The sequence below is a fragment of the Triturus cristatus genome, chromosome 6, assembly GCF_964204655.1.
Source record: "Triturus cristatus chromosome 6, aTriCri1.1, whole genome shotgun sequence".
In the NCBI taxonomy this organism is placed as follows: Eukaryota; Metazoa; Chordata; class Amphibia; order Caudata; family Salamandridae; genus Triturus; species Triturus cristatus.
This window is the reverse complement of record NC_140589.1, coordinates 581,748,536-581,768,245: the sequence shown is the minus strand read 5'-3', so window position 1 is coordinate 581,768,245 and position 19,710 is coordinate 581,748,536. Positions and strand designations below refer to the sequence as shown.

Below are 19,710 nucleotides of genomic sequence, written 5' to 3'. Positions count from 1 at the left end.
CTGTACTTTGGGATTTCCACTGTTCACGACGTCGTTATAACACCAAGTGGAGTTATTTATTGCTATAAGCTTTATTTGAGTGAATAACCTATTTTTGAGGATATCTTGATACCTGCACTGTGGATTTTTGTCATTTGGACTCGTTTTGGTTTACATAAATATTATTTATTTTTCTAAACTGGTATGGTGTCCATTTGTCGTGTTTTCACTGTATTACTGTATGTGTTCACAAATGCTTTACACGCTGCCTCTGAGATAAGCCTTTCTGCTCGTGCCAAGCTACCAAGGGAGTGAGCAGGGGTTATTTTAGGAGTGTAGCCCCCTTACCCTGACTAGAAGCAAGGGCCTCCAAAATCACAGTAGCCCCCACACTATTCCAGGCTGAACATCATAATCTAAGGGGGTGTCCCTTCAAATGAAACAAGGCTATTTGCTTTGTCAAAAAGTCATGACAACAATAACAATATATAAGGCATGCTTATTTGGTTTGTCAACAGGCCACCACATTAAAAGCCTGATAATCACAAGTTAAAAATCACCCTTATATCTTTGAAATCAGTAACCATATTTAAATTCTTTCACGACTGTCAATAAAGAATTGCAGTTTATAAAATTTCAGTCAGCAATATATCGTCAATAAAGTATTGAAATCAACATAACATGTGTCGGAGTTTCCTTATACACCTTTAAGCCACATAAAATACAGCCATAGAACCAACCACTAGAAGTCCCTGCTTTCCTCAGGCTGTAGAACAAAAGTTCCAGTTTTAGAAATGCTATAAAACAAAGGCAACATTATCTCCAGGTCATGCCCCCTCTGACCTGGGAGACATAGGATTATTTTATTAGTTTCTTCTAGGGGACAGCTGTGCCTTCTGAAGCCCCCCTCCCCAGGAAATTCCATTGGTGGTGCCCTAGCTCTCCTGGGTAAGCAATAAAGTAAAAATGTTTAGAGGTTGCAAGACATCATGGGGTGCTGTCTCTGAGAAGCGTGAATATTTTCTTGGCACATCTTTTCTTTCTTTTTTAAAGGGGTTCCCCGGTCCCATCCTTGTCACTCAAAGCTGTCTACTCTGTAGCAGGCCATGAGGGGAGCCTTAGGGCCCCTTTGTGGCCGGCTCCCCGCGATGTGGTGCAGGAGCCGGTCTCTTTGCTTCTGTTGCTCCTGCAGCAGGAGCACCTTGTCTCCTGTTGTTGCCTGCTGAGGGAGCAGAGATGTTTGGCTGGGCCTCCCCTGCTACCCCCGGTCATGGGGAGCGAGTAGGTTCTACTTTGTTCCTCTTTAAGTTTCGTTGGCTTAGAAGTTTAGGAAGGGGGCCCAATGCACCCACATCCCTGGAAATAAATAATAAAAGAGATCTTGCACTGACCCCCCGAGTATGGAACCACCCCAAGGGTAGTTGAAGGAAAGGCAGCAAAGCTGCACACACTTCTTGGTCCAAGCAGGCATCCTAAAATGGGTAAACATAAAGGATGAATAGCTGGGGGCCCTTTGGGCCAATGTTGAAGCTCTTGTGCTCATTTTGCTGCTAGCGGCGAGTCCTGGCTGCCAATAGTTTCAGCTGGCCTCCTGGTCTCAAAAAGAGAACACTCTGCAGGGAGAGGAACTGGCTCCCTGCACCAGATTCCTCTTTTGTCTGGCTCCTGCTACTCCCCTCCTCCTTCTGGGACACAGAAGTCTAGGGCTTCCCTGAACTGGTCCTCAGGAATTTAAGGTGCATAGCATCATTGGCCCTGGAGAGGCTCACTAGTCCTGGGATCAGATGCAGACAGGGTCCTCAGTCCATCAGGGTATCAGGTGGCTTGCCCTTCTGGTTGCCCATAGTATTATCCGTGTTGGAATCTTTTATGCCTAGTCCAGCCTACGGGTGGGAACACCCTTTTGCCTAGCCCTAAAACTGTCTCTGGTCAGTTCTCCCCTCTTTCCTGGGTTTGGATCCAGCCTGGCTAGTGACACAAAAGACTGGTGTCAGGTCTCACTGTGTGTGCTAGGGAAAGTCCCTTTCAAATGTAATCAAGGCACGGCACAGGTCCTCCCAAGCCATCTTGTCAGGAAGACCTATCTCGATTTACACTCTTGCTCTTTTGTGCATTGACTGGCTCTAATATACATAATTTAAAATTCGACTTTCCCATTAAATAGGATTCTAAATTCCACTTTAAATAAATCAAAGAAGTATTTCTTTAGCTGCTGACAATCCAAATTTAGCACTGAATAGATGTAACAACATTGCCCAATGATTCCCTATAGTGGCAGCCAGTCTTGAGAAAATCGTATCTTGGGACATTTCACTGTAAGGACATTGTCAACAATAATTTCTACATGTCCTACCTTCAAATATCTGGACCCTGTATTTATGGTCAATACGGCCTACATAGGGGTGAGTTATTAATATTTTTAAAGGAAGGTTTGAACATACCAAAAGTGGAATTTTGAAAGGTCTCATTTACAGTTTAAAACTGCCAGAGGCCGGTTACCTGTGTGCAGCTAACCAGGTAGGGCAACTCGAGGGGAGCCACTTGTTCTTCAATGCTTGATTCCTGTAAATCAAAATGAGCAATATGTATGATCTGTTATTGAGGGAAAGGTCATCTCATGCCTTATTGATACAAGTGCTAGCTGTTCTGCATTAAAGAGCTCTGAATTATCTTCCTTACCTCTCTCAGGCATGTCCATTGAGGCAGTTGACAATTCCAACACCTGTGTCTACCACCATACGACTGATCTACATCCATACCCCTACATCCCACTACATTACATTTTTATAAGGAGTTGAGCATAGGAGGAGTTGTCTATCAGCTAGCCATATGGAGTTCCTAAATCCAAAGGGCACTTGATGACGCATTGCCTCTTGGGAAACGATGTTCCAGTCCAGCATTTCAGCTGCACTCAATTATATTTAGGGCTCTAATTAAATTGGTTAAATTGATGTTAACAAGTATTACAACTCCAATGCGCATTCATTTTTTAATTGGAAGCATTGGCCTGGAACATGGTCTTGATTATTGCATAGGTTCATCTGGCAAATGTAATGGATAAAAGATGTGCAAGTATATATATAATACCTCTGGTAAAAATGATTTAAAATATATTTTGGTAAACATTTAGGTCTGGAAAAAAAATCATACGGTGTGATGTTAGATACTGACTTGCATCTTAGCAGACAAATCTTAAAATGAAGTGAACTGCAGTGGTCTTAGTAGTGTGGTGTTATTTTGAGATTCACCAAAAGACACAATGTCGCATGGGAAATTGCATGTTGAGGGAATTCATCCAGGTTTAATTTCTCATACATTAGTCATGAACACGTGTATAATCAATAACAACTGGTTATCAATATATTGCGAACATAATATCTCATTAGTGAGTTGGTGGGATGTCACCTGCTGTTAGAAACTTGCATATACTGTGTAAGGCATGGGAGGGCACAAAAGTGCAATGAGTATCCCCATTGTTTTATGAAGTTTAGTTACATTTTTACAGACAACTCTGGCTTTACTAATAGTATCTTTACGACTGCGGTCTCCCCATATAACAATATATGACCTTTCTTTTTATGTGTGGAGACTCTCCAGTCATAAAAATACTACTAGTAAAATACCTTTCTGAATAGCAAACAACCGCAAACTTTCATAAAAGCGTAAATTTACCTTTGTGAATCAGGCCCCCAGTGTATATTATGTAAGAAAGTGGGCTGTTGCTTGAGAGGGGTGAAAGCATTAACCCCTTCAGTGCCCCGCCCTTTCCCCCTCCTGTGCCGGGCATTGTATTTGCGGGCGGGGTCCATGACGAGATAGTCTCGTCATGGGCACAGCGCAACCGCGCTCCATGACGAGACTATCTCGTCATGGGCATAGAAGAGGTTAAACACAATCCATGCCAAGTTGAATCAAAAATGCCACTAAATTGACCTGTTCTTAACCCTCTGGTAGCTTTCCACAAAAACAGTCAGGCTTAACTTGAAGGCAATGTGTAAAGTATTTATGGAGCACAGAAACAGTAATAAAGTGAAAACACTACACAAGAAAAATGCCAAACTAATTAAAAATAAAATAGAGTACATTTTTATAAGCAAAATGATACCAGAACAACAAAACTCCAATCAGTATATATTCAATTTTAAAGTTTTAAGTAAAAATAGCACCTAAAATCACTAATTATCACTCTTGGTTATCTGGTCCGCTAGACCAGGGGATAGTCACAAGTTTAGGCTGACCGTGATGAACCATTGGTCGGATAGAGGGACCAGTTTAGTCCCGCTGAAGATTTACCTTCTCAAGTCGGGCATGAAGAGTTCTGTTTGAATTGGAGTAGGCTGTAAGGTGAGGCTTTTGGCACAAAGAGCAGGTCGAACGTCGCGGACTGTCGTTGATGCAGAACAAAGATCTGGTAGACACTGGAGTTTCATGTTGGCAGTCATCACAGGCTGCCATTGCTGTAGTACAAAGTATAGGTCTCGTGTTGCCAGTCATCATGGGTGGTCACTGTTGACGCGAAGAGCAGGTCTCACCGGAGCTTCATATTAGCGGTTGTCTTGGGTGGAAGAGCTTCGGTGCATAAAGGTCTATTCACAGTCATGAGAAGCCCAAAACCTGGGGCTTTCACCTTTTTCTCTTGGAGGAGCTTCCACTGATGCCTGCCAATGGTCGAGGACCTGGGGGGAACCTCTTGGGGATCAGGGCTCCGTTCAGCAGAGGGCAGCAGCAGGGGTCAGAAAGGTCCAGGCAGGGGCAGTTGCAGCTGACCAGATAGGCAGATGCAGGTTGGCCTCTGAAGTTTGTTGTGTCCCTGGAGCTCTCACAGGAAGTCAGAGAACTGATCCTTTGAGTCACTCTGAGTAGCCTGGGATGAAGGCAAGCAGGTCCAATCTTCCTTATCAGACATAGGGCAGTTCTTCAAGCAGTAGGGAATTCCTCTGGCAGCAGGGACGTCCTTCTTCTAAATCTTCCACAAGTCCAGGAGTATTCTGATGAGTGACTCTGTAGGTCCAATATTTATACCTGGTGCCAGTCTTTGTGTGGGCAATTCCCTGACCTTCCCTAAAATTCGGTTCTGAAAATGTATTCCCCTTATTTCCCTTCCCATGGTCAAGGATCCAAACAGTCGGGAGTGACAAAAAGCAGGGCAGACCTGTTGTTAGGATTCTTTGTGTGTGCTGTAGGCAAAGCCCTCTGAAGTGTAAGTGGGACTGGGCACAGCTCCTCCCCGGCTATACTGCCAGGATGGATTGCCCATTCTGTCCATACCTAAGCCCCCTTAGTGTCATTGTGTGGAAGCAATACACAAACTCCTACAGCACAACCATTGACAGATGTGACCTAAACATGGCAGAAGGCACAGTTGGTTGGGACAAGAAAATGCCAACTTTGCAAAAGTGGCATTTTTTTAAATTATGACAGAAAATCCAACTTTGGCATTAAAGAGAATGTAAAGATAATATCTCCATCTGCTCCCGACTAAAGTTAGCACATACTAAATGTAATAAGGTAACACAGTGTTAGTCAATGGAAAAGATAGGCCTTACAGCAGTGAAAAATGACTTAAGAAGTTTTTCAATGTCAAGACATGTAGAACGTAAGGTTACGCACCTGCGTTGCTACGAGAGGTACTTTACCTGATAATAATTTTAGCAGCTTACACAGCAACCCCACACTCTTTCCTACTCCCTGCTGACGAGAGGCAACTACCTAGAAACACGTGTCCAGGGATGGCTAACGCTATTCACACTTGCACTCACGACACGAGCATAGGTGTATCCGCCGACGCTGACTACAGGGACCACAGTTCTTTGGGGTAACACGCGGGTAAGTCAGCAGTGTGCGACCATTTGGATTTAATAATTTAGAACGTAAGGATGTTTACCCAACCCTAAGAGGCTTTAGGTCCTGCCTTAGGAGTGATGTATAACTATTACAAGCATTGGTAATGCATCGGTTTTGCCTATGTGATGAATAATACGTTGTTTTTATCAATCACTGTAAGGGAATGAAGGGACAAAGGAAAGAGCTCCCTGACAAGAATCACAGTAGTGGAGAGGATGTTGCGCAGCTGCCAGAACTGCTGACTCAAGAGCTGGGGAACCCGGTTCAAGTCTGCAACATCCTGAGATGCTGGTCAAATCATGAAATCTCTCTGAGTGATAAGTAGCATTATCTAAATCTGCTGCTAGATGAAAAAGCAGAAAGAGGCAACACTTTATGAATTTCTTTTCCACCAAAGCGGATGTTAACAGTATTTTGGCTATGGGACACTGATAAGAAAAGCAGAGGAGGAACAAGCATTGGTAAATGCAGGAAATTATGCTACAGCCAATAGAAATGGAATAAAAGTAAGTGGGAAGCACAGGAACCAATGAAAAGCCAGGAAGGGGAGGGAGCAGGATGTAAGCCTCTTTTAAGTTTATATTAAAAGCAATAGATATCCCAAGCACAGAGCAAGAGCTGTGCAGGTGAAACCTAAAAAATCATTTTGTCCCATCCACTCACTACATCAGTTATAGCGGGTCACTTAACATTATTGGAGTGTTTAGTTTTAATAAAACCGACAGGCAGTATCAATGCTTTCCAAAAATAGTAACACAAAGCTTGATATTATTACTAAGAAAAGTGATATTATACTTAGTCTTCCAACAAGTAGTGAAACATATCAATAAACTGGCTAGAGGAACTGACTTCGGGCACTGTAGTTTGAAGATCCTGGCCCACAAAGAAAGCTGCAGTCCATTTACATATCCTTTCATGGTGCAATAAAAAACAGAAAAAGATCATATATTCGTTGCAATTGAGGAGATGTTGCATTTCACCACATGCCTGGGTTACTTCTGCATATTTTAGTAATTTTCAAATTTTAAATGATGTATGCTGATATCGGTATGAGGTGCAAGATTCAAGGCTTGGCATTTTATACTGCACATGCAATCTTTCAATACCACAACAGGAGTTCTACAGATTTAATTTAAAGTTCTGTGCTAGCTTCCTGTTCCAAATGCTAAACATTTAGTGCTAGAGTTGCACGTTTTCCCCAGTTAAAAAATACATTGTAATTCCAAATTTAAATTCTCCTGTTAACACATTGCCAATAATGCTACGGAGAATAATTCTTAGCTGTGTAGCACAGTGGTAGGAATAAGGATCAGCTGTTTAGGGAAGGAAACACCTTGCATGGCAATGTGTGTTTATTAACAGTGGAAAACATGAAACTGAAGGAGCCGGGTTCCACGTTCTAGAATTTCTCTGGAACCCTTGGCTGATGTCTCTGTTTGTCTGCTTGAAAGTGTAGAGGGGAGGAAGAATCATTAGTCAATCATGGCTCCTAAGAATCACAGACTCTCTACCAAAGTTAAGTTTGATTTATTACAAAGCCAAGAACAGTTGGACATAAAAACACCTCAAAACGAGGGTGTCGAAACACATTGGAACTAATAAAAAGTCAAACCTACGGGTGAAGTTCAGATTATGCAGCATACACAGAATAACTATTTCTAGAATCAGGGCACAGAATAGAACATTTCTGATGTCAAGAGTCCCTTTCATTGGAGTTTTGTAGGTAAAATGAATTAGTCTGTCCCTACACTATTGCTAACGTGACATCCTTATTTAGCATTCCCAAAGGCATGATCTGAAAAGGTGTCAGCACGTGAAGGCTTCTTAAGAGGACCATACTCGTTAAATGGGTCATGTAGCACAAGCTACAGAGCTCTTTCTAAGATGCTCTCTTCTCTCAAGGCAGAAGTCCCGAACTGTGTCCCTAACTCCAATTCAAGAATGGGTACGAGACTTCCCATAATGCTGTGCAACATCACCCCATCCGCGCAAGACACCTCCTAGTAGGTAACTTTCCATGCGGCAGCGATGCTCCCAGGCCTTGGCTTGATGACCTTGATTCCCAGGCTCTCTCCGGTGAGAAAGAACACCATCCCACATTATCAGCATTGCCGTTCAATGTATCTTCTTCTTCCTAAACCTAACTCCTAAAACAAAGACATTATTCTAACTAACAAAGATGCATTTCTCCACCTGCAATGCAAAACATGAGAAAAAGCAAGCTCTGCATGAATTCTACTAGCAAACCTTTCATGATAGCAGCAGGGAGAACTACACATCAGGCCTACAGAATTCGGCCAACATGAGAAACAGCATGTAGTTTCCCTAACACGCGTATACATGATCCTTGTTACTGAGCACATTTAAGTCAATGCATTACATAAGTTGACAAATTATAACATTCATTAGTCACATGTACAATTCTTCCCACTAAGGTTTTCATCTGATCATACGTAATTGAAATGCTGATTTCTCCACGATATACGGAAATATACCTATCATTTTACCTTGCACGTTTATTATGACACACGATCTATTGGCACGAAATGTAACACAATAAAGATTGTATACGGGTGCGTACTACTCAAGATTATAATGCATCCCTACAACGACAGAGCAAATCTGCACTCTATCAAAACTGTAACACTACATGATTATCATTCTAGGCAATGTGTAAACTGGAGTTTAGGAAAATTTGGAATGGATTTGCACACATTAATTTTTCCTCAAGCGAGTCATTGGCTACCTGGAAGAAGCAATCATAAGATTTATTTTATCACCAGGTCAGGCCAGACTTAGAAAAGCAGGACCACTTGTTTCTTTTTTACTACATTGGATATGCTCTGAGCAGTTAAAATAAATTCATCTACAAATTACCAGCATACCTTTTTGTGTGGCGTTCATCTAACAGGCTGCTTTCACTCCGAATCTGCTACTAGGCCTATTGTGTGTACCCTGATTTCACCTCAGCCACTGACATTCATTTCCTTCTTCACCAGCTGTTACCAACTGCATGCTCAAATGCTGTTCCTCCTAGCCTAAACCCGGAATTTCTCGATGCCCTCTTCCTGATTCTTTCCAAATAGGTTATTTCAATGTTATCTTCAATTATTGGTTACTCACTGCACAGACACACACAACCACACTGCTTGGATGCATGCACCGCTGAATAGACACACATACAGAAACACTACCTCCTGCACAGACACAGACTATCGTTTAAACAAATGCATGTGCCCCCTCTAGACAGCAGCACAGACTCACAATAGACAAGAAACATACACACACCCTATAGATAGACAGAGATACACATAGACATCCTCCCATGCGCACACATACCATCCTGCACCGACACATATGCGCTGCTGCCAAGTCACATCATTTCAGATGTCAACACTGGTGCATTTATGAGCATACATAAAGCTTTTTCACATTTTCGAATGCTGTGTGTCACTGTGGGGGACTACCACCACTCTATGGAGGGTTCACCTGGGGCGTGTTTGATCTGTGAGCTGTAAAAATGTCATGTCTTCCAGAACCCAGCACCTCGTTCTGCACAGCCTCCTTTCTTTTCACATAAAACTGACAAATGCAGTGAACCCCCTGCAGACTACATCAGGCGCAGCATCACGGCAGAGCAGTTTTAAAGTGATAGGTGCCATATGCATTCTCCAGCGCTCCTGTCCTGTATGTGCATTACCAGTCTGAATTCAGACAGCAGCTCCAAAGGTTTTACATGTCTCTTGCTAGTTTATGGCCCTCCACTTATTACTTTCTCATTATCATCACGTGTTTCCCAAAGAGTTTGGGAAGCATTTACTGTAGTGCAGATGTTCCCTTCCAGTCACCTGGGAAACAAACTTTGCATTTCAGCATCGGAAATGAATTATCTGGCCTATAAAGGTCCCGATTGTTTAGAATCAGGCAGTGAGAGACAATGAAGTGAGCGCAGGGAATCGACAAGCATCTGTATCAGGGGAGTGGCGAGGATGTGGCCCCTACTGACTGGAGAGCTGGGGAGCCGGTTTGAATCTGGGCAGCGCAACATCCTGTGATTCTGTGCAAATCAATCAATCAATCGTTTCATTTGTAAAGCGCACTACACACCCGGTGGGTTTCAAGGCGCTGGGGGGGGCAAGGGGAAGGAAGTTACTGGTCGAAGATCCTGGTCTTGAGTTGTCTCCTGAAGGTCAGCAGGTCTTCGGTTTGACGTAGGTGGATGGGGAGGGTGTTCCAGGTCTTGGCGGCCTGATGGGAGAAGGATCTGCCTCCGGAAGTAGTTCTCCGAATGCGTGGGACCGTGGCCAGGGCGTGGTCAGCAGAGCGGAGTTTCCTGTTGGGTACGTAGAAGGAGAATCGGCTGTTGAGGTATGCTGGACCGGTTTTGTGGAGTGCGTGGATCAGGAGCTTGAAGGAGATTCTCTTGTCGACGGGGAGCCAGTGCAGGTTCCTCAGGTGGGGGGTGATGTGGTCGCGGCGCGGGATCAGGATCAGGCGTGCAGAGGTATTCTGGATTCTCTGTAGTCTGCTAATGAGTTTGGCCGAGGTTCCGGCGTAGAGGGCGTTTCCGTAGTCGAGCCTGCTGCTGACCAGGGCTTGGGTGACCGTTTTCCTCGTGTTTGTCGGGATCCATCTGAAGATCTTGCGGAGCATGCGGAGGGTGTTGAAACAGGTGGAGGAGACTGCGTTGACTTGTTTGGTCATGGAGAGTTTTGAGTCGAGGATGATTCCCAGGTTGCGTGCGTGGTCGGTGGGGGCCGGGATGGACCCCAGTGATGTGGGCAAATCACTTAGGGGCATATTATCTAGGGACGGCAATAAATAACGCAAAGCACGCTTTGCGCTTTTTTATTTATCGCCGTCCATTGCTGGAATTTATCGCCCTGGTAGCGCGTTATTAACAACGCGTTTCTCCAGGGCGATAAAAATTCCAGCGATAGCAGGGAAATCGATGTTTTGCAGTGAACATCGCTGGTTTTCCAGCGATGTTCCCTGCAAAGCGGCGATAACCTTGTTGATACAACCCTGTGGTCGTATCAGCATAATCCACCCCAATGTTAGGGATAGGTATGTCTGCATTTTAGCAGACGTTAGTTTTTGGCGAAAACAGCGGTTTTCTCCAAAAACTAACGTCTGCTTAAATGCTGTGGCAGCCTTGTAAATATCGCGATGTGCACATCAGCGATATTTGCAAGGTTGTACTGCCCAGTGAAGCCTACTTTGTATCTCATTAGAGATACAAAGCGAGGCTTCGGTAACAAGGCTGCTAACATGCGCTAATGCATGTTAGCACTGCCTTGTTAATAGGACGAAAACATTATCTCTGCTTTTTTGGCTTTTAAAGCCAAAAAAGCAGAGATAAATATGCTGCACTAGAAAAAGACAAAACTTCATGAAAACCTAGTTCCACCAAAGCAGATGTTAACCGTACAGGACACTGATAATGAAGCAGATGAGGAACAGGCATTGGTAAATGCAGAAATATATGCTACAGCCAAAGGAAATGGCAGAAAGGTAAATGGCATGCACAGGAACCAATGAGGAGGCAGGATGTAAGTCCCTTTTAAGTTTATATTAAAAACAACAGATTTCTTAAGCACAGCACAAGCACTGCCCAGGCAAAAAAAATAAGTTTTGAGCCTGGAAAAGGGTTTATTTTGCTAGATCAAAATGGGAGTTTCAGCCTGCACTACAGGCTGCAGTGGCAGGCTGAGACATGTTTTTAGAGTACTTTTTACGTGGGTGGCACAATGAGTGCTGCAGGCACACTAGTAGCATTTGATTTACAGGTCCTAGGTACATGTAGCACCTTTTACCAGGGGCTTAAAAGTAAATGAAAGATGCCAATTAGTATAGGCCAATTTTACTATGTAGTAGGAGAGAGTACAAACACTTTAGCACTGGGTAGTAGTGGTAAAGTGCACGGAGTCCTGAAGTCAACAAAAACAAATTCGACAAACAGGAGGTGTGAAGGCAAAATGTTTGGGGGCATTCCACTCCAAGGATTACATGTCTAACAATATTCTTATAAAGCCTCCTACATTTTCAGGAAAGGGAACAAATACACATAGCATAAAAAGATGGTTTTCTATAAAATTCAAAAGTGGATGTTGTTTGCTTAATGTGACTGATAACACTCCCTTTTTTTCAAACCCTTGAAATGTCGCCCCAGAAATTTACATCACCCATGGACCCTGACCCAAAAATCCCTCCCTGGATGTGCCCCCTTATAGGGAAGGGAAAACAGCCATCCCCTCAGAGGCTGATGTGGCCTTAACCATAAACCCTCACCAGTAAATAACATCGCCCACACCTGATTGGGAAGCGACTTTGTCCTCGCACACTAACCACAAAGAAGTGACCTCGCCCACAGATGCCATCCTTTGAGCTGCACCAGCAATGCTATAATAGGAATCGACCCTAACATCCAATCTCCAAAGGGTCACGTCACACTCGCTCTTTAGGCTTTCCATGTAATGCACAGGAAGTGCTGTTGGAGGGGAACCCGACGTGTCTGTGTCTAGGGTCAGCCCACACTTCTCACTCAGTCAGCCCTTGCCATGCAATGATCATGAAGACACGTCGTCAGACGTGACCGTTACAACGTGTTTTAAAACATTCCAGGCATGTTCCCAGACATGTTTTGTGAGCTGCACATAACTCCTTTTAAGATTAATTATGGTTAGCGGCTGTGAAGCATCCAAGTTTGAAGGCAAAAGTAAACTGTGAAAAAGTTAAAATATGCTAGTTTATGTTTGCGTGTGCTGTTATGCCACAGTATTGGCATAACGTTTAAAAGCTTTATTGCAACGGCCGCATGTGTGTATTATTCTTTCAAAGAATAATGTGTTTTTTCCTGCATGACTTTATAAGTTCTGTGTGTTTCGACCGAGCACACGCAATAGGCTAGCTTAGCTGCGCTGTTGTCAGTGTGTGCTAATGCACTGGACAGTGGGTCATTCTCGGAGCAGCAGACCACGAAGAGGGGCATCAGTTTGCCAAATTGTATTTCATCCATGTTCAATTGCTCAGTGTAGTAGTTTATTCCACTTCAGTTGCAGAGAGATGGCTGGGATTCCTATTCATGCGACCCAAGGACGGATCACTCGGAAGCGGCTTCTCTTTGCGCCTCTCAAGAGCTCGGCGTTTTCAAAGGCGCAGCTTGCAAACCCTGCACCTGCGCTGTTACTTCATGCACAATATCAATTGTTAGCTTTGACTTCATGGAATGCTTGATGATTTTTTTTATGTGAACAGGTTACATGAACTGGGGGGCTCTCAGTGTTCAGTAGCACCCAGGTATGCACTTAAGACTAGAGGCAGCAGATAAAAAGGTTGCTGCTTATGGAGTTTTTTGCATCTTTTATATAGCGCTTTACATGAGCACCGTATTTACATTACACATTCAGGCACGGGGAGATTAAGTGATTCGCCCAGAATCACAGGATGTGGACGCGACCCCGAGGCTCGAACCCTGGTTCCCAGCACCAAAGTCGGCAGTCTAGCCGTTCCTAGTGTTGGAAAAGTTTCAAGAATAAGCGGTTTAGTGAACAGATGATCGGCACTAGGCAAGCGCTACTCACTTAACCGCAGAAGAAAGTCATGTAGAGAAGCAACAACACTACACAACACAGTCTAGTATTGCCAAACATCCGGAAACCAAGAACACAGAGCCATGACACAGCAACCGAAATAACATGAAACAAATAATTATTCTTGCACCTAAATGTGGTCAGTAAGTGAGATCACAAGCTGAAGAATGTTTTGTTTGTTTATCAGAGCACCACAAAGATCAGCACTGGTGGTTCCCTGACTGATTCATTGCACTTGTGCAGAGCAAAATAGAAAATTAAGTCTTTTGGAAGTTAGATTGTTTCAAAATCACCTGTTCTGTGCATGTGTATGGTCATGCATCCACATACTTGAAGCCCAAACTGCAACCATCTCTTTAGAAGAGCTCATAAGTCCACTGATAGATTGAAAGCAGGTGTTTTTCTTACTTGCCTCTTACTTGCCTCCAAAAAATAGTTTTTTTTTGCCTCTTCAATATTTATGGCCTTTCTTTTTCTTAAGATGTATGTTCTTCAACAGTGTCCTGACAATTCTACTGTTAGCCGACAAAGCTGAAATATGGCTTCAAATATGTGGTCACACCTGCAAAACCCTAATGATATACATCTAACCTCTGCTCCTCAGCAACCTGTATTATTTATAGCAGGTGTTTATATATTCAAGAGTTAAGACTACCTGCACAGACTAGCCTTAAATTAACTATAGAACCAACAGCCATATGGCAGAGAACGGCAGCAAAATGTATTTTTCTAGCAGCAATAAATGACAAAAATGATCTTGGTTAATGGAGTTAGCTTCTTTTTGTATTCGTTTTATTTACATTGTTTTTCTATAGCACCACTACATCAGTTGGTATTAGAGGTCTTTACTTTCAACATTAAGGGGCCGATTATGATGTCAGGCGGACGTCTCGTAAACGGGACCGACCGACCTCTGCTCTGCGGTCCTGACCGCCTGATAAGGATGCGAACGAACACTGTTTGGTAGCATTCCAACATTTCCATATAGGAGCATGTGTTACGGCCATAAACCGGCTGTAGTACATGCTCCCAAAAGGGAAATGGGTGGTGGTTTTAATACCTGCACCCCATTGCAGGCATCTCAAGGGGCCTGCCACGGGGTGCAGGGATTAACAGGGGGGCCCCCAACCAGAGGCCGCGCACACAAGGGGGCCCTGCTAGGGGCTCCCAAACACGCTTTCCAACAGGGTTTCCATGTCGTAAAGGCCGGCATGTAAACCCTGCTGGAAACCTTGCATCATAATCCCAAGGGCGGAAAGACCAACCTTTGGGATTACGGGCCAGCCTCAGACTGGCCAACGGGCTTCTTGAGCCCCTCGGAAGCCAGCCAGAATGACCGGCCGGATTCAATTCCGACTTGCTGATTCATAACCAGCCGGTTGGAATTGAAACGGACGATGACGGTCGGAAAGCTTCCAACCGAAGGTCGGAGGCTCTCCGACCTCCATCGTGATGACCCTGTAACTGTTTATAAATTAAAAGTTTACAAAGCACAGCAATCAAAAATCTAACAACAGTGGAAGAGAAAACGTTGACGAGGGCTAGGGTTGGAGATGGATAGAGTGACACAGGAGCTTTAGTGAAGAATAAATAACACAACATGAAGATAAGGCGATAGACTAAACCAGCAATGCCCAAAAAGCTAGGCTATGTAATGTATGAAATAGTGTCTTGGGTGATCTTGTTGCCTGAAGGGGAGTAGCTTTATCTAAAGAGCTCTGAGTTAAGATATAATGCGGATAGGTCGGCCCTAAGTCCTTTGTGAAAAGAAAGGGTTGCCAAGAGAAATTCTTAAAAGGATTGGGAGGAAGTTCATACTTCAGGTACAGTTTGAGAAAAGGACTGTCTGTGAGCTTGCGTCATTTGGAATTTCGGGGTCTCCAAAATGAGAGAATGTTTGTGGCAAGATTCTCTTAAGCCAGCCGAAATTGTCAGAAACTCTGAGAAGTAACTAAAAAGGAAGACTTTGTACGTAAGGCAGCATAGTAGGAATTTGATTTGAGCTTAAAGGGCAGCCAGTGAAGGTCCTTCAGCATTGAGAAGATGTGATCATATTTCCTTTTGTCAGTGCTCAATCATGCTGCGGAATGCAGGACTGCTTTGAGAGGTAACAGTGCGATGGCTAGAAGTCCAGTTTGCATGGGATTGCCGGTGTCCAATCTGTAGAGGACCAGAGCTTGAGCATTAGTCTTTAATTGATCATTGAAGCATAAGTGCTTAATTCTTTTTAGTTGGCATAGATGAAATCTAAGTTATTTGACCATAGTAGAGGGAGAAGTTGGACACTCGTAGTCTCAAGGCGGGTCAATTCTTATGTTAGATTTGTGAGATGTTAATATGAATTCTGTTTTCTGATGGTTGAGTTTCATTTAATTTCTGGACCTCAAGTTGTATATCAAATACAAACCTCTTTTGAGTATTGTGATGTATTTTAGAGTGGAGTTTTTAAAGTCGAGTTGTGTGTTGTGTGCTGTGTGCATATTGTTGTATTTTGATGTTAGAATTTTCGTGAAGGTGTCCAAGGGGTGCTACTTCCAGGTTAAAAAGGACTTTTGATACTATGCATCCCTGCAGGACCCGACAACTAACCTTTTCCATTTTGTAAGTGTAGGATCTTAATTTTACGTGGTTGAAGTGGCCATCTTTAAATAGTTCACCAATTGAGTACTGCATGTATGAGGCTCATTCTTCCTTCCAGCAATTTTAAGAGAATCTCAGGGTCAACTGGGTTGAAAGTAGCCGACAATTCTAGTAGAATTACCAGTCATGTACCTTCTTTATCAAGTATTTGGAAAATATCTTCCAGGACTTTTTGTTGGTGGGTTATTGAGGGTTTGTTATCAATGCAATGTCCAAACAAACTGGGGAATTGGCACACTCCCCAATTGTGCATGAGCAGCTCAGATGAGTTTTTGACCCAAGAACCTGAGTTTAGTGTAAGCTATGTTGAGCTGGCATCAGCTTAGGTTTATCGAAGAGTCAATTCATTTTAGGCAATCATGTAGACAATCATATTGGTTGCTGGCACCATCGATTTTTATAAGATTCTTGCATCATCTGCATAAGATTGTAATTACAGATTCTGTTACCTGACAATCTTAAGCAGCATTTTTTTAATATGTTGAAAAGCCAATATAACAGGGTTTGATTCTGTTGCTCAGAGAGTGGGAGATACATTATTTTTGGTAGGGCCATATTAAGGTAGATTACCACAAATGTCCTCTGGGGCAAGTAGCCAGCAATATCTGAGCCCACCATGCAATGTCAGTAATAGCTTAATATCCATGTTTTCAGTTATTGCTGAAAGCTAAATAACTGGATAAACACCTTAAGGCAAGAAGCAGGGAATTCCATGCCCTCGCAGAGATAGGCTGATGAAGAAGGCATGTCTGTGCAGCAGTTGGCAAATTAATTGGGGTCATTTTCTGCACAAGACTTTAAAACAATGCAGGGATTTACGAACAATGCATTTATGCATACAACGCCATTGGGGGATATGAAAATATCTGGCAATGGGAGCATGATGTGGAAGTTTAAACAGGAGGTGCCCCCTTTTTGCTACTAATAATAGCAGTAAGTGGTTCTCACATAAATATTGGAACATGTAGGGATTGGGGAGAACCTTGAGGAGTTCCACAAAGCATTGGGCTGCACCAGACCTAGAAAGGGCATGAATGCTGTCTAACAATACCCTGTTAAAAGCAATCTAATACAGAGCAGCGTCTCTCCTTCAATCCAAGATCCAGAGTCTTCCCACCAGTGTAGGGTGACACAGTAAAAAAAGGCTGCAGAGTGGTATAGAGGATAACAGCCACAACTGTGCCCTAGTTTAATTGCATTCTGTTTTTATGCTGAGGAGTTGCAAGAGCTACTTTCATTCCATGATTAGGACAGAAACCAGCTTGGGCAGAATTTAGCAAAACGGTTCATAACAAATTCTCAGGGAAGCAGGTTGGCAACACTTTTGGCCATCTTGGAGCAGAAAGGTAGCAACAAGATCGGATAATTACTTAATACTTTGAAGTCCAGGGATAGCATCTTGAGTAGTGGAATAATAAAATCAACTTTCCAATCAAGATGAAGTCACCGGGCTACTGCTTACTGGGGCCACACTAATTGTGATCAGATAAAAAATGTGTACAGGACAGGCGTCATATGGTGAGCCAGGTTTGATAGCATTCATGATCTTGATGAATTTCTCTGCTACCATAGGAATGACTGTAGATAGGATCTGAGCAGATTCATTACATGGTATTGCACTCTCATGCGCATGGAAAAGGAGGATAAAAAGGATTAATAAATGTTCAGAGTTTTCACTTTTTAGAAGGATGACAGAGATTCAAACAAGGAAAGAGTTAGAGGCATAGGCTGATGAACCTCTACTGGAGCAGAGGATTCTCTAACATTTCCTGAGGCTCATTGCTACTAAAGAGGATACAAGAGGCGTAGAACTCAGATCTACTCTTCCTAATCTGATTTTACAGCGCTTCAGAGTGGCCATGTATTTAATTTGGCCTTAGTATGATATTCTTGAACCAGTGTTTCAAGCAGCTTGCATTACTGTTTAGTTGCAGACAATACTGCTGAATACCAGGGTACAGAAAATATCTTACGTGGGAAAAAGTGACCTTCCATGGGGGCAATTAGGTCCAGTGCAGCTACTAACCAAGAATTCAGAATTCCATTATGTGGCAAACTATTTGGAGAAGCATAAAATAAAGCACTTAGCGCCTCATTTATGAGGCTCCTTGCACTGCCGGAACGTCCCTTTTTGGGACGTTCCGTTGCATAGGATCCTGCTCTTTATTTACGAGGCAGCACTAAATCACTTTCTTTGGCTTAATGCTGCCTGGTAAATACTATTCCTTTAAGGCAGTTTTCAGCGTTAAAGGGGAGTGCAATGGGTGTTGCTGAAGGCGTTCACAGCAACATCCATGGTTTTTGACACAGTCCCAGATTTACAAGAAATTGTAACTCTGAGGCAGCACCAAATGCTTGCGCCTCCCCAGGGTAGGCATAAGGGAGGCAGAAAGAAGAGAAATATATTTTTTCTCCTCGTTTTCCCTTTTTCTATGTGTTCTATGGGTCTATTGTGATCTCTTGCGCTGCCGCTGCCGTTGAGCCAAGCATCTTGTCCTCATACTCGCACTTAAAACATTTTTAACAGAGGAACTTTGCTCCTCATTTCCTTTTAACTGGCTTGTAGAAACGCTTGTTGTGTGAGGCTGTAGGGGAATAGGTGGGAAACATTTGTTGTTACCGGTGCCGTGTTGGGAAGACGCCCACAATCACTCGCTCCTAATTCGTGAAGGTGGTTGGTGGGTTGCTTCCACACTAGGCCACGCCCCCTGCTCCACCGGCTGCTATTAATTTCACCTGATGCTAGCGCGCAGCGCGCGCGCCGATGGCGCGCCGGAGGCGCGCCAGAGGCAAGCCCGTCTGCGCCCGTCCGCGCCCTTGAGCGCCCAGCGGCCGGAAACTATGTCTCTGATAAGGGGGATGGCAGTGTACGCCTCATATACTCTGCTGAGGAATTGTACAACTTACGGGGTAAGGAATGCATTGGCATGCCGTGTGACTTGTCAGTTGGACCTCTGACCAGCTGCTCAGGTTGTGATTTTTCATTTAACTATAAGAGAGACATAACACAAGTTGTACCCTCTATAGCAAAAGAGTCACGGGGGTCAGTAAGCACCACTTTTAATTTTTGGAGCATCAACTGTTGGTCTCTCCCAAAACACAAGGAACATATATTCGATCTCCTAAGCACCGCTCTCCCGGACGCTTTATTTCTCACAGAAACTTGGCTTCATGCCAGTTCCTGTGCAGATGTGGCCAGTGCTCTTCCGCCGGGCTATGTTATATTGAGAATAGATCGCAGTTCGGGGAGAGGTGGCGGGATTGCAATTGTATTTAAAGACACCTACACATGCCGGATAGAAGCCTTGCCATTTCCAGATTGTGAAGCGGGGCTGTTTAAACTTGCACTTTCACCCCATATTACCATGTCAGGGATTCTCCTCTATCGTCCCCCAGATAAACCCACTCAGTGGCTTTCCTCTTTTTCAGAGCTGATTGCTCCTTATGTTCTGAAGGCGGCTAACTTTGTTATTCTGGGTGATTTTAATCTTCATTTAGAAGACACCAATGACAAATTGAGTAAAACGTTCCTTGCCGACTGTGCGGCAATTAATCTAGTATTATGCAATCAGGGACCTACCCACCAGGCAGGACATCTACTTGATCCAGTTTTATCTAATATCTCGCTGGATTGTAGTACTTCACCCCTCCCCCT

At 43.6% G+C, this 19,710-nt stretch overlaps 1 protein-coding gene across 1 annotated transcript in view; it reads right to left on the bottom strand.

Annotated features, from left to right (window-relative positions):
* LOC146817419 (uncharacterized) overlaps nt 1-19,710 on the bottom strand; it is a 57,583-nt gene that overhangs the window by 20,777 nt on the left and 17,096 nt on the right. Inside the window, exon 3 of the mRNA XM_085609640.1 lies at nt 18,963-19,044. Coding sequence (XP_085465766.1) covers nt 18,963-19,044 — 82 coding nt within the window. The remainder of the gene's footprint in view (nt 1-18,962; nt 19,045-19,710) is intronic.